Genomic DNA, 18,102 nt, shown 5'->3' with positions numbered 1-18,102 from the left:
GGGATCAAAATCGCTTCAGATCCCCTTCAAAAAGTGGTTAATAGACAGGCCGGATTTTTTCATCAAGACGACTGCCACTAGTTTAGATATGATCACAAGTTGGATTCTTAAATGCTGAGGATCAATTAAATACAATCTTTTATTTTAATCTGAATTATCTTACTGAAAATATGATGGCTTGCTAAAAATTGTACCGTTAATGGACATCTTTAGTTTCACATAAGCCTTTGCCAAACTGTGAAGTCTGTGGCTAACTCAATGTTTAGAATTTTGCAAATTCACAATGCACTTCACAAATACAAGACCTGTGTACTTGCAGCAGTAGCATGCATAAATATTCACCTAACTTCGATTATTTCATGTGCATTACCATGCAGGAGGCCTGTGAAAAACATGGCCAAAGAAAAGGCAAATGCTAGTGATCTAGATGTTAGACGCTGGTCAGGGCTTTCATCTAAAGACAGCTGTAGCCAAAAAAGCGTGTACAAAGTTCTGACGTAAAGAATTGGAGCTCGGCAAGTGGGCATAGTTACCATGCAGTCTAGAAAGGCACCAGGAGAGGAGAACAGCAGGGAAACCTTTCTCTGCCACTAAAGGAAAATGTTGCAAATATCTATTTTTTCCCCTCTTTCCTGCTCTACAGGGACACTTTTAGGCTTGGAGACTCAAAAATGTAGCTACACATTGTATTTTGGTAAATTTCCAGACAAGCAATATTGACACTTCAGCTGAAAAGTAAGTAGGGTAGCTTGATCACACACTACCTCAAGTTATTACTCAAAGAGTGTGTGCTGGACTACACTTCTCATCATCCAATGTGATAACTGTTAATGCAAGCCTGAGACACACATTTTCGTAAGAATTTAAATACATGAATAGATTAGCGAGTGATGACAAACCAACTGTCTGTTTTGTGGCCTGCAGACTTCTTTAATGCCCGTATTAAACCTCTCATGGGTGGGCATGTGCACAGGAAGTGTGACCCCTGCATTTGCAGTATTCACTCTATTCAGTATGACTGTTGGCTACCCTGGGAAATTTGCCGTGCTCTGCAAATTAAGTTATAAATATGACTGGTTACCATGGAAAAAAAGCAATGTTACCAAAAGGATTGGATAGCACTCCTGTAAGGATTAGCTGATGTGCCTTGCAAATAGGACTCACAGCACTTGAGTCCCGATAATGTCTTCAAGTAAAAGATATGTCGGCATATCTTTTACTTGAAGACATGGAAAAAAAGCAAAAACATTTCCCAGACAAGAACGTGGGCTACAGTTTCATATCTCTCATTGTATAGGTAGAAAAAACAAAGTTTTGTAAAAAATAATACCTTTTAATGGCTAAGTGATAGAGTTAAATTATGCAAGCTTTCTGGAATAATTTAACTCTATCAGTTGGCCATTAAAAAGTATTATGTTTTACAAAACGTTGTTTTTTCTACCTATATAATTTGTTTGGCTAACACGGTACAGAAACTTTTTTGCTAATATCTCTCATTGCAAAGCTGTTCTAAGTTAACGGAAGACTGACGATCACTAACCCTTATACCAATATTGCATAATAGATGTTGGAAGCTGGCCAATGGGAGCAGCTTATTGAGGGAGAAAGGGGCAGGCACTATATTTAACTGAAGTCTTATAAAAAGGCAATTTCAGGGTAAAGAAAAATTACAATAAAGCCAGATATGCAGCAGTTAAAAAAAAATCTTATTTTACATAATGTCTTTTCAGGTTTCCTTTCCTTGATAATCTTTAGATACCTGCTCTTTGCAAATAGCCCACTGACAACACTGCATGGCTGTTGTCATTTTCTAGCTCTGCTGGCTATCAGACAACAATGTAAGGAGAAGAATCACAGAAACTAACTCCCATTATCATCCAAACACAGGAAACACCGTCATATTGATTTTTCAGGAAAGTACAAGAGACAACAATAATGGAAATAAAGGGTACAACAATATCTTGATTTAACACAGTATGTACATACAGAAGGTGCATTTTGTCTAGAGTGACTCTTGAAATGTTATGACTGGCAGGGCCGGAGTTCTGGGAAGGCCACAAAGGCCATGGCCTAGGGCGATAAAAATCAGCAGGGCGCAGGACTTTGAGAGATAAAAGGTCACATGTCAAAGTAAATCATCTCTCCTGCTTTGCTCTGGTTTGCCTGAATTCCAGAGAAGCATGCATCTCTCTCACTTGTGTAGAGTGTGTTTGAGGACAGTCAGTATGTGTTGTCACCTGATTACTATGTCCTCTGTATGATGGTGGGGACATACAAGCTGCTGTGAGAAGTGCCAATCTGGGTTTAGTAGCAAAACTCTTGAGTTCCGTTTTTTTTTCATGCACACATTCAGAAACACAAACCACAATCTTCTCCCTCTACGCTGTCAGATTTATTACTGGTCTGCTCAGCTCTTAACCACTTTACCCCCGCGCGTACATATTTCTCCGCCCCTTTTTCCATCCTTTAAAAACCAGGGACGGAGAAACACGTACTTTCCGCGTTCCCGACGCTGCCCGCGCTCCCGCTCGTAAACACGCCGCCCGCCGCTAGTAAACACGCCGCCGCCCGCTCGCCCAGAGATCAATGAACGGGAAAATCCATTCCCGTTCGTTGATCTAAGCCCCGCAATGATCAGCTGCTCTCCTATGGGCAGCACGATCATTGTGAGAAAAAACTCACGTGTCCAGCCTCCTTATTCTTCCTCCAAGCTTCCGGAAGGAAGCTTGGAGGTCGCATTAAAACAAAAAGTTACTGTGGCCATCTTGTGGCCAAATAGTAAACTACACCCTACACATTTTTCACATACAAATAAATGACTTTTACACATAAAATTAACTCATTACCTCCCACACTCCCCATTTTATTTTTTTTTTGTAATTAAAAAAAAATTAAAAAATTTACAATTAAAAAAAATACATAAATAGTTACCTTAGGGACTGAACTTTTTAAATATTTATGTCAAGAGGGTATAACACTGTTACTTTATAAACTATGGGCTTGTAATTAGGGATGGACGCAAAACTGAAAAAAATGCACCTTTATTTCCAAATAAAATATTGGCGCCAAACATTGTGATAGGGACATAATTTAAATGGTTTTATAACCGGGACAAAAGGGCAAATACGTTTCATGGGTTTTAATTACAGTAGCATGCATTATTTAAAAACTATAATGGCCGAAAACTGAAAAATAATTATTTTTTTCCCCACATTTTTCCTATTTTCCCATTAAAACACATTTAGAAAAAAATAATTCTTGGCATAATGTCCCACCTAAAGAAAGCCTAATTGGTGGCGAAAAAAACAAGATATAGTTCATTTCATTGCGATAAGTAATAATAAAGTTATAGACGAATGAATGGAAGGAGCGCTGAAAGGTGAAAATTGCTCTGGTGCTCAGGGGGTAAAACCCCTCAGTGGTGAAGTGGTTAAAGACCTGAGACTTGTTAAATTTATGGTTTGTTTTTTTTCCCTAGGGAATGACCACAGCATTCTCTGTGCTACAGTTTAACTCTTTCCTGACTCATTTTGGAAGAGCATTGTACTTTGTTAGCTAGCTATCAGTGAAACAGGATGGCACTTATATTACATTTATTTATATTTGCAAAACAAACTATGTATATCCTTCTGATGCTGAATGTATATATAGTTGTGTGCTCTTGTTAGTATACACCTGAAGAAACTTGCACAACTGGACAGCGACATCTTTTTCTTGACTACATGCAAAAAGAAAAAACTTATACCTCAAGGACTTAGGATACAGAATCCCACCCTACATACATACAATAGCAGATTTGCAGAGGAAATCTGCAGGAGGAGCTCAGAGAGAATACAGAATAACCTTATAAAAGTCTGCTATAACTGTAACAGGATTACAAAGGATGAGATACAGAGCCTGAAACTGTCTCTGAATGATGACTCCACTGGAGCATGGGATAAACTACAAACCTTCTATAGGAAACTACAGAGATTCCTAATTAACAGCAAAAAGAAAAAACTTCAGAGACTAAAGGTGCATACACACATCAGACCATAGTCTTTGGAAAATGAAAGATCACAGACCAATCTTACCACCCTTCATGTAGTATGAGAGCCATACCTTCACAGTCTATTCTATGGAGCTGAACTCCACATCAGAAAAAAATCTTTGCAAGATGCTGCACACACAGATGCTGTACAGACACAAAAGATCAGTATCTGCAAAAGATCTGTTCCTGCCAAAAATCCATTCCTGCAAAGTGCAATGATAGTCTATGAGATCTGCAGATCATCATACACACATGATTTAACTGACATTCATCTGCAGATCCGATCCACCGGGATGGATTTTCAGATCTGCGGATGATTGCTTGATCTGCAGATGAATGTCAGTTAAATCATGTGTGTATGATGATCTGCAGATCTCATAGACTATCATTGCAATTTGCAGGAATGGATTTTTGGCAGGAACAGATCTTTTGCAGATACTGATCTTTTGTGTCTGTACAGCATCTGTGTGTACAGCATCCTGCAAAGATTTTTTTCTGATGTGGAGTTCAGCTCCATAGAAAAGACTGTGTAGAGTATGGCTCTCATACTACATGAAGGGTGGTAAGATTGGTCTGTGATCTTTCATTTTCCAAAGACTATAGTCTGATGTGTGTATGAGCCTTTAGAATTAAGAGTGGACGCCTGGATGCACAAGCAGCAGAAAAAGAGCAACCTACAGGTGTAATGAATCTTTCCTCTTATCAGGCTATTGAAGCTGAAATGTCAGTACTCTCCAAAGGCCTGTCATTCTGCCCTGCAAGACCCATAGACAGGATTGCACTCTGTGGGGATATGGAGGAATTTTTCAGAAAGCTGCGACCATGATAAGGAGGCCTGTGATACAATGGATAATGGACTAAAACGCACCACATCTAAAAAGAAGAAAAAAAAGATGGACCCCAAAGAAGGAAAAAACCCAACCCTGGACAAATACATCAACAAATTGAGACGCAGAATCTCCGACAGGATCCTGAATAAAAGAAAGACACTGGCCCAGAAAGTAACACCACAGGATCAACAGGCCTTTAGATCCCTTAAGGAGAATAAGGACATTATTATTAAACCAGCGGAAAATGGTAAAAGTAAGGACCCTTATCCCTGAAGAGCATAGAACAGCCTGCTTTTACATGCTTCCCAAGATCCACAAAGAGGGAAACCCAGGGATGCCCATAATCTCAGGGAGCGGAACTCTTACAGAGAACATCTCAGGGTGGCTGGAAAACACCTTGAAACCTCTTGTCTGTAAAATACCCAGCTACATACAGGATACCACCCACCTCCTGAACAAACTGACAGCCATCGGCCCAGTACCTGAGGGAACCATACTGGCTACGATGGACGTGGAGTCCCTGTACACGAACATCCCCCATGATGATGGTATTGCGGCCTGTCGTAAATATCTTCAGGGTCAGGGCATACCAGTAAAGCCTATTGCTGGACTGATCAAATTCATTCTCACTCATAATGACTTCACTTTTTGACAGGACATATATTCACAGCAGATGGGCGTGGCAATGGGTTCACGGTTTGCACCACAGTATGCAAATCTCTTCATGGCCAAAATCAAAGAGGAATATCTCAATGCATGTTGCATAAAACCCATGGCCTACTTCCGCTTCATTGATGATATTTTAATCATTTGGTCCACAAGTGAGGATGATCTTCTCCAGTTCCACAGGAACTTCAATGCCTTCCATCCTACAATCAAATTGAAACTTACCTACTCTCACATAGAGATTCACTTTGTGGACACCACCATATACATCAGGGGTGACAACCTACAAATGTCTGTGTATCGCAAACCTACAGACCGTCCCAAATACCTAATATATAACAGTTTTCATCCCAAGCACATTAAGAACTCTATAATTTACAGCCAGGCCATAAGGTACAACCAGATTTGATTTGACAGGATGGACAGAGACAAGCACCTGGATCACCTTAAAGAGAACCAGAGATAATCTAAGGAAAAGCTGTTATACATACCTGGAGCTTCCTCCAGCCCCATACGCACGGATCGATCCCACGCCACCATCCACCGCTGCCCACATCTATGAGAACCGGCTCCCCGCTGTTCCGTCAGTCAGAGCCAGTCTAGCGTAGCAGAAGTGCGCTCTTTGCGTATCTCTGCAGCAGCCGCTGGAGAGATACGTAGAGGGCGCACTTCTCCTGCGTAGCCTGGCTCCGATGACGTCAGTGACGGGAGCCGGTTCTTGTAGATGCGGGCAGCGATGGATGGCGGCGTGGGATCGATCAGCGTGTATGGGGCTGGAGGAAGCCCCAGGTATGTATAACAGCTTTTCCTTAGATTATCTCTGGTTCTTTTAAGAACACTTTCATTAAACAAGGTTACAGTCCTCCTATGACTGAGGCCCAAATCAGGAAAGCCAGCATCATCCCCAGGACTGAACTCCTGAAATATAAGCAAAACCAGAAAGAGGATCATGTCCCTTTGGTTGTCACTTACAACCCACACCTGGAAATCTTAAGGAGGATTGCTAAGGAACTTCATCCCATTTTGCACAAGGATCACAGACTGAGGAAGATATTCCCTAAACCTCCCCTCTTGTCATATCGGCAACCACACAATTTGAAGCAGATGTTTGTCAGGAGTTCTTTGAATAGGCCACAATCAAAACGGAACATCACGCTGCCGACAAAAAATGTGTTGGACCTGCAGACACATTTACTCCACTGACAGGTTAACAATACCAGGTTCACAACAGGAGTACAGAGTACAGGGCACATTTTCCTGTGGTTCCACCAATCTGGTATATCTGATTCTGTTTCACTTAAAAGGGAACTTCAGCCTAAACAAACATACTGTCATTAAGTTACATTAGTTATGTTAATTAGAATAGATAGGAAATATATTTTTTTACCCACCCTGTTTTAAAAGAACAGGCAAATGCTTGTGATTCATGGGGGCTGCCATCTTTGTCATGGGGGCAGCCATCTTTTTGGTTGAAAGGAGGTGACAGGGAGCATGAGACACAGTTCCAACTGTCCTGTGTCCCGATAACCCCTCCCAGCTGCATGCGCTAGGCTTCAAATGTCAAATTCAAAATGTAAAAAAAAAAAAAAAATGCACCAAAACAGCAGACCGAGAACAACAATATCAGAAATCCCATCAGGCTTTGCACAGAATCAGGGGAAAAATGCCCGGGCAGTTTTCTTCTGTGCAGCTAAAAATGAGGCTTGTATAAGAGAAACAAAGTTCTGATGCTGTGAAACTGTTAAAGAAACACCAGGCCTTTTCAGTGCTGCTGAGTCAATTTTTAGTCTGGAGGTTCACTTTAAGGCATCTTAGTGACATGTATTTATGCTTGAAAAAAATGTATGTACCCCCTTTTGATGTTGCATGTATAAAGCTGTCTGTACCATCAGCCTGCAAGCATACAGGGTTATAAGCCCGATGAAGGCTGAAAAGCCGAAAGCTTGCTTATGCTTATTCCTTTTAGTTAGCCAATAAATTGTATTTAAAACTTCTTGCAGAATAGCATATGTTATAGTGTTAAATCCACAAAATTGCAGATAATGAGAAAAGATTGGGAACACTGTTCTTCAGAATTATGAGATTGCTGTTTTGACAATGGAACAGAACAAGGATATTGCACACATACAGAGAAAAGAGGCATGATTACACCCAGCCCTGTAACAGCTTCGGTGACTCACTATTCATCTTTTATAACCACAACTGGATTAACTTGAGTAATAGAGGAAGAAATTGTAGCTGACCAGAAACACACAGTCACCAATTGTGTTTGTGGCATATCTATTTTTATACCAAGGTGAACATGATTGTTTAGAAAATGAATATCATTCCTTGGAGCAGGAAAACAGAATTGAATTCACACTGGAACCCAAATTACATGGGCAACCATCTGTGCCCAAGCTGTTCACCCAAGCATGATTTGATTTAAGAGAAAGGAAATTATTTTTGGCAAGTATTTTTGCATTGGATATTACGTCTGTAATGGTTGAGTGCTTGACAGTGTACTTTACTTTACCTCTGCAGATGAATAGTGGGGAATAGGCAGGGCTGGAGCTACACCTCGGAGCATAGGTTGTGAACGTGGGTTTGCTCACTGAACCACACCACAAGTGTGCTAGCTGCCCCATTCCTGGCCAGCCCTGCCATCACTTCTCCACCTTAGTCTGCTTGGCGTGCCCATGCTTCCCATCTTGGATCTGTGCTGATGTCACCGCCCCCAGAGCAGAGACAGCTGGTATGGGTGAGATGTATGCAGGTCCATTTCTGACCTATTTAGCACCCCTGACAATGCAATCTGTCTCACCCTCCCCTGCGCACACGCGCACACACACACACACACACACACACACACACACACACACACACACACGCTATTCTACAACATGCAGGGGCACTTGGGCTCTCTGAAAGTGGCGTCATTGCTGAGAAACATGTTGGGCTGCTAGGTCCTTTGTCGCCCCCCTACTGACCGCTGCTTGCTGGATTGTTGCACTTTACCTGCTAGTGAAACCTCACCCTCACTTGTTAGTGCACTTTACACAGGATTTCCCTTATTTTCCTCTATATGTTGTTCCACTCTCGCATTTAAAATGTTTTTGTGTTATATCTTCATGTAATTATAAATGTGAAATAAAGATTGTCCAGACTTTTCAGTGGTCGTGTTTTCTGGACAATACTTCTAAGATAAATCAGTCTATGTATATATATATTTATATGGTCCTAAGTATTGGTGCAGACCACACTCCTTTTTACATATATTAGTAAGTGTGTTCAGTATATTTGGGTGCCAACATGTAGTGGATGCTAAGTACTTTTGGGTGCTACAGAGCAGTGGTTGCTAAAAACATTATTGAGCCAAACAACAGGTGGTATGTACATTTGGGTACTGCAGTGGTTGCCATGTAGACCGGGATTCCAATTAGGACTGGTTGTACTGGTTTCAGACATGAAGTGCAATGACTAGGACAAGACAGAAGACCCTTGTAGCATCTGGATGGACAGAGAACATGTGGTGCAGATCTTTGCTCACTCACTTTCCCTTTGAGCTGACATGACTGTTGTTCAGCCAGAGCATGCATGCAACTTGCACTGCACAGAGCCCACAATAGCACAGTGAGGAAGCAAGACCCACTCCCCTGCATTCCTCAAGTCAAAGTTAGGACCAGTCTTTGTTTCCTTGTACAGCTGTGTTGTGACGCTGCTACCCCTACCATCCTATCTCAAGTCCCAACCATCAGACAGGTGCTGAGTGCCCGAACTTCTCCTGCATCACTAACATCTGGAAGAGCCTCCATGAGATCACAGAAGGTGGGGGCAGTTGATTTACACAGTCAGGGAAAAGAGGGGCAGGCAGCCGCCATACTGTATAATGCCAAGTGCTGACACTACTAGTGTGTGGCACTGGTCTGGAGTCTGTGCTAGCTGGGATCTTGGGTAAGGAGGTGGGGTGGTGAAGATTAGCCTGAAATCTAACATTAAATCTGCCTGTAAGGATGGAGTGGTACGTTGAGCACAGGGAAACAGGGAGCTGCTGATGGTGCACATACTGATCACACGGCAAGCACTGCAGCCACTCCCTTTGAGCAAATGGTGCTCCAGACAACAGTCTGGAATGTCTTTGCACGAAAACAGACCTGGCTTAATAGGCTGTCCCATCCAGTCTTCCCATACAGTTCTCTATGCTATATGCATAGAGAGGGGCTAGTCACCTCCAAGGGAGACCCATCTTTCCAGATGTCTATGTCCCAGGCATGGTAACGTCAGTGCAGGTCTAGGATGCTTAGTGTGGACCAAGGATCTGTAACAACCGCCTCTCATCCCACTGGCGCCTCTAGGCTTATGCCTAGTGTGCCCATTGCTACATCCAGGCCCTGGGCAATGGTGTTCAGTGGGATTCACTAAAACTTACTGATATCATAAGAGCTTGTGATATTTATATGGTTGTAAAGACAACAAAAAGTCCTCAAATTTTTCCCTTTCTGCTGCATCTCCAGCATATTCCTGTTCTGTATCCTAAAATGTCATCCTCTGGCCTTCTTAACAGTCATGAAGCTGAGCGTAGTTATGTGAAGCAAGAGATGTGATCAAATTGCCAAAAATCCTCATCAATTCCCAGAATAATAGAAACTCAACAAGTCAGACAGCATATTATATTAAACAGCCCGTATGGGGTGATCAGAAAAAGGCTGATAGTGCAGCACATTGTTATTTAACTTGTTGTAGATCACATCATGCCTGTATTTGTGGCCGCGGCGGCAGCCCCCCAACAACCGCCTGGCGCTGATCGGCGTAAAGTCCTGGGGTGGGGATTTGCAGGAGATCGTGCGCACCAATGCTCCTTCATCAGTCTCCCAGTGGTGATCGCTGCTAGGAGACTGTAAGACGGCGAAACCACCGTCTATTTACTCCATAAGGCAGCGCTGTACTGTGGACAGCCGTGTCATATGGCTGTCCCCCTGGCAGGTTCAGGGGTGATCCGCTGACATAGGCTGAAGCCTATGTCAGCCAATCACAGTGATTGATTGGTTGGCTGGGGGAGGGGGGGAGACAAAATAAAAAAATACAAGATTTTATTTAAAATATAAACATAAATATTTGTTAATAAAAAATAAACATCCTTGGAGCAATCATAGCCCACCAACAGAAAGCTCTAAAGCTCTATTCGTAGGCAAAAAAGTGTGTGGGGAAAGGGGGGGGGGGGGAATCACTTGTGTCCTGAGTTTTGCTGCCCTGCCTTAAAGCTGCAGAGGCCTAATTTGTGAAACATTGCCTGGTCTTTAGGGGAGTTTAAGCCCGTGGTTCTTAAGTGGTTAATCCTTTGCACCCACATTTCAGTATACTTTAAAGGCGTTTAACCACTTGAGGACTGCAGTGCTAAACCCACCTAGTGACCAGGCCATTTTTAGCAAAATTGGCCACTGCAGCTTTAAGGCCAAGCTGCAGGGCCGCACAACACAGCACACAAGTGATTCCCCCCCCCCCCCTCCCTTTTCTCCCAGCTCTCTGTCAGTGGGGTCTGATTGCTCCCCCATGTTTATTTTTTTTATAATGAATATTATTATTTTTTTGTTTTTTTTTTAAACCCGTGTCTTTAAATTTCTTCCCTCCCTCCCCACAGCCAGTCAATGATGGCGATCGGCTGTCATAGGCTTCTGCCTATGAGAGCCGATCGCTCTCTTGTCCCCCAGGGGGACAGCCGTGTCACACGGCTGTCCCCAGTGCAGCGCTGCTGCTGATCGCAGCGCTGCACCTGGTAAATAGACGGCGATCACGCCGTCTAACAGTCTCCCGAGTGGCAATAGCCGCTCGGAGACTGAAGGCGGGGCAGAGCTCCGCCCCCCAAGCAGGAGATGCGCGCGCACCCTGCGCGCGATCTCCTGCAAAACAGAGCCCCAGGACTTTACGCCAATTGGCGTTAGGCGGTTCTGGGGCTGCCGCCGCGGCCACGCCCATTGGCGTGACGTGGTCGGCAGAAGGTTAAACACAAACAGTGTCATGTGGTGCACTACATACACCACTACTACAAGTGATCAAGAAGTTGATAAACAGTCACTATGTTAGTTACCAATACTAAAATTACTCAAATACCATCAATTGGTAAGTATAATAATCCTCATAAAGCATAGATGTTCAACCACTATAGTTTGGGTTGTGGCAGACTATATGGTATGTAGCATATGTAGTCAATATTTATGGCATCCTCTGCGAACACGGTTAATCCAGCGCAAGAGACTTGGGCGCAGCCGGCGCCATCATAGGCCGTAATAGGAATTACGGCTATAGCAGCGCACAGGGAATAACTTCGGCACCGTCAGAAGACTGAGCTGAAGTTACTTTTAAAACACAATAATTTGGCTTCCAGCAATTGCTGGAAGCCGAATTATTTAATTCCCCACCATCCATGGGTCTTGTGCAGCAGCAGGATCAGCCATATACCGGCTGTATCCTGCGCCCAAGTCTCCAGCGCCGATACCTCTCGTACACATCCTCTGTGTTTATCTGGGTTAGCAGGTAAGTGTCAAACTCTCTCTATTCTATCACCTATATGAACAACGTTTAACTCCAGGAAGTCTTAAACGTTTTGCTTGACATAATGGACAATACGTTCAATAAATCTTCACAGTGAAAATTTTCATCATCTATGAATTGCTTGTGAGGCTTGTGATTTAAAAAACATGTTTTTTTGTCACTTTTATATAGAGTATAAAGGGTTAAAACCTCTGCCAATGATACCCCATTAGGGAAAAATCCACTTACTTCAGGTCCCTGTGACCTCAAGGTCACAAGGGCAAAAAAAGTGAGCAACAGTAGTAAAAACCCAACAAAGATTTTACCTCTTTGTCACTCTACCAAAAACTTTTCATCAGTGTTGTATCAGTCTGTATCCCTTTGTGGTGTTGATGCATGAAGCAGCAGTAATATTGCTGTGGAGTACTACCGCTACTACTGCCACAGCGTACCCCCAGCTATGCAGTTCTCAAGTAACGCAAGCATTGCTACGGTAACGTGTGGTACTAACGAGCATTACCACAGCAATGCTGCTTCATGCATCAAGCCCTGTGAGTCTAGCTCTTCCTGTCTGAAAGAAAGTGAGGTGATACTGACAGCACTAACAAGCCCAAATAGACTGTGAGCCTTTTTTTTACGCTGTCCAGATCTACAATGAAAATTCAGGTTGATGTTAGGTTTAATGTACACACACACACAATAGATCTCTGCCACAAGAAAGGAAGTTTTTGATCATGCTCAGTGAGTGTTTTCGTAACCCATGTAGAAAAATGCTTGAATGGCTCTACACTGAGCAGTAAGTTCTATGCTATACAAAAAAAGTGGCAGTAAGGTATTGCCTTTTTGCAGTGTTCAGAAATTCTGAAAAAAAATTATTGTCATTTTGGTGCTGATTGACACATTTATAAAGAGGCAAACTGAACAGTGCCACATGGAAAGGGTCCCTAGTAAACAATGAAGAGCAGTGGGGTTTATTTCACATACCCTGCTCTCCCCCTTTGCCCTTTAATCAGAGCTTTAATCTAATGGTAGCTGAAGGAGAACTTGCAGTACGCCACTTTAATGCAAGTCCATGGCGCTGTATTCACCAGTTCTCTAACAACGCTCTTGGGAAGAACCTAGATCAACAGACAGCTAATGGATTAATAATGAGTTCTGTGCTTCCTTTGATGTATGAGCCAAATAGCTGCTTAGTCATTAAGGCAGATAGTACAACCCCAAACAATTCAAAGAAAATTCAATAACTGAGCACTCAGAAAACTGAAAAGAGAACAAAAATTGTGAATCTATATCTCAGATTGACATTCTTTTCAAATATGCATAAATGTCTTAGGCCACGTTCACAGTGAGGGGTGGTGTAATGGCTGCTTACCACACTGCAATGCACCACCCATGCTACGGTCACAATGCAGTGGATGCATTGTGGTATAACGTTATTTCAGCACCCTAACGCACTGCATGTTGTGCCTTACCACTAAACATGCACGTTAAAGCATACTTTTCATTGACTTTATGCTTCACTCTACACCATGCAACGAGACCATAACAAGCAGCTCTGCTTTCCTGATCCATTGCATTCCTGCTGTCACAGGGAAAGCAATGCAAATAGCAAAGACAAAACTCCATCTGACAACAGAAATAACAGAGATCACTATAAATGGTTATGCAGACCTGTGGCTAAGTGGATTACGATAGGTGGGATGGGGAAGAAACACTTTACAAGCAGTGGGAACATTTCAGAAACATGCCACCGCCACTCTATCAGAATAAGTATGGAACAAGAACATACTCTGAACATAACTTAAGACGGGAAAAATAAATGGATTGAGGTTAAGACATTGTGAACACTTTCAAGTACACAAAGCTTTCTCGTGAAATAGACAGTAAATCTGAAATGAATATACAATACCTTTAACCTTTCAGTCACCCCATCTGTGAAGCTGACCGTAAACTCTGCAATTTTCGGCACTCTGATTTTCTTGTTCTTTTGTTCAGTCTGGTACTCTGTCCTTGTCTTCACAACCACCTAAAATAGGCCATCAGGTTAGTAATGGACATTTTTAAAGAATCTATAAAGAATAACATTATTTAAATTCCTCAGAAATCTACCCTGCCATACAAATTATACTTAACAATGTTCTATCCCTTTATATGCACCATAAATGTTTTGTCCATTCAGATGCACTCCTCCATACATACCTGACAGCACTGAACTGGGATGGAATAACCAGAAAGAACTCACATATATGAGAACTACACCCATTTTGGACAAATGTAATCTTATAACTGTGGGTATGTATGTATTATTATTATTATTGTATTGATATAATAGCATTTGATTGAGATTAACGTGTCCTTAAAATGTGTTGTGAGACGTGTTTGGTTGCGTACGTATTAGTGCACCACCGGTGAGCTGGGCACAGGGTGAGTCAAATAACGGCTTACCCTGCTGCTGTTCAAATCCCCGGGGGTGTTAAATACTATTCCCCTTATGAGTCATAGCAACTCGGAGGTGATAGCTCGAACCCTGAATTACCCTTGTGCGCCTCACACTAAAGCATCACTGCTATAGTGGCGCTGAGCACTGTGCTCTGAAACCACCTGCTTCGGTTTGGTTTGCAGTACATTTTTCCAAACGCTGCCTGTGCTATACTGGCTGTGGTCCTATGGTTGTGTTGGAGATTTACACGTGTGCCCTAGCACCTTTCTGACTCAAGCGGGCAATACCAAGTGTGTTTTCATGCATTTGATGCCTAAGCATCATCGCATAAGTGTTTATGCACACATCTTCTAAACTTTACTCAAGTATGCCCTAGAGTTTATATGTCTACAGGTTTTCATGCCAAAACAACATGCAATGGGCCTTCCCTGACAGCACCCAGTGCTGATGGCTCACTTCAGCTCCAGTACTGTGTTTGGCATTTTGGTTGTTCCCCAATGTGTCTGTTTACTTCTCCTTCACTTGATTTTGTGCAAATTTTTCCTAAATTGAGCCACTGCAGCTTTAAGGGCTCGCTGCAGGGCCGCACAGCTCAGCACGCAAGTGATTCCCCCCCCCCCCCCATTTTCTCCCCACCAACAGAGCTCTCTAATTGTCCCCTAATGTTTATTTTTTTATTACAATATATTTAATACATATATAATTATAATTTTTTTTTTAATAATAAAGTGTATTTTTTAATGAATTTTGCCTCCCTCTCCCCCCCCCCCCCGCCCCCGGCCAGCCAATCACTGCGATCAGCAGTGATAGGCTTCAGCGCCGCTTCTGTGTCCCCCCAGGGGGACAGCCGCGTCACACGGCATTCCCCAGTTCAGCGCTGCCTTAGATTGCAGCGCTGTACAGGTATATTAGACGGCGTTTTCGCCGTCTAACAGTCTCCACTGGGAGACTGAAGACGGAACGAAGCAGAGCCTTACAAGCGGAGATGCATGCAAGCTCTCCTGCTAGCCCCATAGAAGGCCATGCATGCCAATCGGCATGGAGCAGTCTTGGGGTGGAACAGTCGGCAAGAAGTTAACTTTACTCCTGTCTCTGTTCCCATTGCCAATCCACCCTGCAGCCAATTTTGTCTGCCTGCCCTGATCTTCTTCTTGGATATCAACTTTGCTTGACTGCTACCTGCCCTGACCTAGTGTGTGGACATTGACTCTGCTACCTGCCTCAAACTCAACCTGAACTCTATCTACCAAGAGCCTGTTCTATACAATCTATTACTTACCTGAAATCTACCAAACCTACCTTCACCCACCGCTTTGGCTCTATTTCCTTCTGCTTGTCGGGTATTCTGAAGGATGGCAACATAGCGAAACACTGCAGGAAAGGTATCCAGCAGCAGTCACTAGGACTGGAGGTGTATCATCCCACATGAGATGCTGTGGCTAACCACAGACTAAAGTGTCACTTGGGCTTTGCGTCTTGGATGAGCCGATGCACACCACCAGCAGTAAGATACATAATAAACTGTATGAGTAGCAGCAGTGTATCTTACTTAGATCCACCTTTTTATCATATTTGGTAACCCATATTCTCCTTTCGCTTACTTCATATTGATTTATATTTTTACGATTCCCATCCGGGAGTGTTAGATCAGTCAAGTCAAAAAGCCAGACACCCTCTCAATGTCACCTGTTTACTTGCCATTTTTTTCACCTTGACTTGTTTGTTTTCTTCCCAATCTAACTTTTTTTCTCCATGTGCAGTTTGTGTACAAATGTAAGTTTACAATTCTGTTAATTCAGTTTATCTGTTTGATAACGTATCCTAATTTTCCAACTGTGCCTGACTGAAATATGATTGATTTGAACGACATTTCCTATCAGGGTTCCTGACAGAAAAGTTAACCCTTTTTTTATCCATATGAAATAAACATATCTTGTGTTAAAGGAATATAACACAAAAAGCTACTTTTTTAACCTAATATTCAAAATTGTATGCTCTAAGCCACTCAAGGTAGAAGATGAGGAGGGGTCCAACTCTAGTGCCTTCACTGAGATTACTGTACAGGAAGTCAGTCACCATAATCCACTTACCATAATGTCATACACATGGTATTATAGTAATTGGATTATAGCAAATGGATTACCTATCAAGAATTCCCTCCATTAGCTGAACTAAAAAACCCACCCCAATGACTGGAGAGAATGCCTTTAAGGAAAAAAAAACATCTAACGGCTAAAATTTATATGTAGCAAAATAACTATTGGCATAAATACGGGTTTATATAAAACCTCTTGATTTCTTACATAATCCCAGAAAAAGATCTACTAAATGCCAGTGATCTTTACAGCTGCCACACATACACCATTATGTTTCTCAGCCATTTCAAAGCAAGTATGTCACAATACTGGACAATAGAGCCTGATTATATAAAAAATAATAAGGGTCTATCTTCAGTAGAGTTGGGCCGAACGGTTCGCCTGCGAACGGTTCCATGCGAACTTCCGTGGTTCGCGTTCGCGTCCCGCAGGCGAACGTTTGCGGAAGTTCGGTTCGCCCCATAATGCACCATGGAGGGTCAACTTTGACCCTCTACATCACAGTCAGCAGGCCCAGTGTAGCCAATTAGGCTACACTAGCCCCTGGAGCCCCACCCCCCTTATATAAGGCAGGCAGCGGCGGCCATTACGGTCACTCGTGTGCCTGCATTAGTGAGAGTAGGGCGAGCTGCTGCAGACTGTCTATCATAGGGAAAGATTAGTTAGGCTTAGCTTGTTCCTGGCTGCATACCTGTTCTGTGAACCCACCACTGCATACCTGTACTGTGAACCCACCACTGCATACCTGTTCATTGAACCCACCACTGCATACCTGTTCAGTGAACCCACCACTGCATACCTGTTCAGTGAACCTGCCACTGCATACCTGTTCTGTGAACCCACCACTGCATACCTGTTCTGTGAACCCACCACTGCATACCTGTTCAGTGAACCCACCACTGCATACCTGTTGTGTTCAGTGAACCCGCCACTGCATACCTGTTCTGTTCAGTGGACCCGCCACTGTATACCTGTTCAGTGAACCCGCCACTGCATACCTGTTGTGTTCAGTGAACCTGCCACTGCATACCTGTTCTGTGAACCCGCCACTGCATACCTGTTCTGTGAACCCGCCACTGCATACCTGTTCTGTGAACCCACCACTGCATACCTGTACTGTGAACCCACCACTGCATACCTTCTCCGCCACCACCAACAGGGTCCGGGACTCCAGGCGTATTGCTGAATTTTTTAGGCCGCTGCTAGCAGCGGCCGCTGTAATAATTTTTCTGGTGCGTGTACATGACTGCCTAATTTTTCTGGATGCACTGCGGGCAGCTGCAACAACAAAAGAAAAGGCATGTACATGCGCCCATTCCCCTTCGTGATCATTACCTTGCCGTGGTGAAGGGGCTTGCGTATCACAATGAAGCAATGACCGGCGCCTAGATGAGTGTCTCGGGGGGCACACAAAAGATAATATGGTCGTTGCTTCATTGTGGTCAGACCAAATTTGATCAGCTGGACAGTCACTGTTCTGTCATTCAGCTACATCAGCCAGGCGACCATATGGGCTGTAAAGCCACCAAAACC

General features: G+C 43.2%; 1 protein-coding gene across 1 annotated transcript in view; it reads right to left on the bottom strand.

The window, feature by feature from the left end:
• NSG2 (neuronal vesicle trafficking associated 2) overlaps nucleotides 1-18,102 on the bottom strand; it is a 131,927-nt gene that overhangs the window by 91,389 nt on the left and 22,436 nt on the right. Inside the window, exon 3 of the mRNA XM_068277172.1 lies at nucleotides 13,943-14,059. Coding sequence (XP_068133273.1) covers nucleotides 13,943-14,059 — 117 coding nt within the window. The remainder of the gene's footprint in view (nucleotides 1-13,942; nucleotides 14,060-18,102) is intronic.

Source organism: Hyperolius riggenbachi, chromosome 3 (assembly GCF_040937935.1).
Source record: "Hyperolius riggenbachi isolate aHypRig1 chromosome 3, aHypRig1.pri, whole genome shotgun sequence".
Classification (NCBI taxonomy): Eukaryota; Metazoa; Chordata; class Amphibia; order Anura; family Hyperoliidae; genus Hyperolius; species Hyperolius riggenbachi.
The sequence above is the reverse complement of the archived record's forward strand: the minus strand, read 5'-3'. Positions and strand labels throughout refer to the sequence as shown.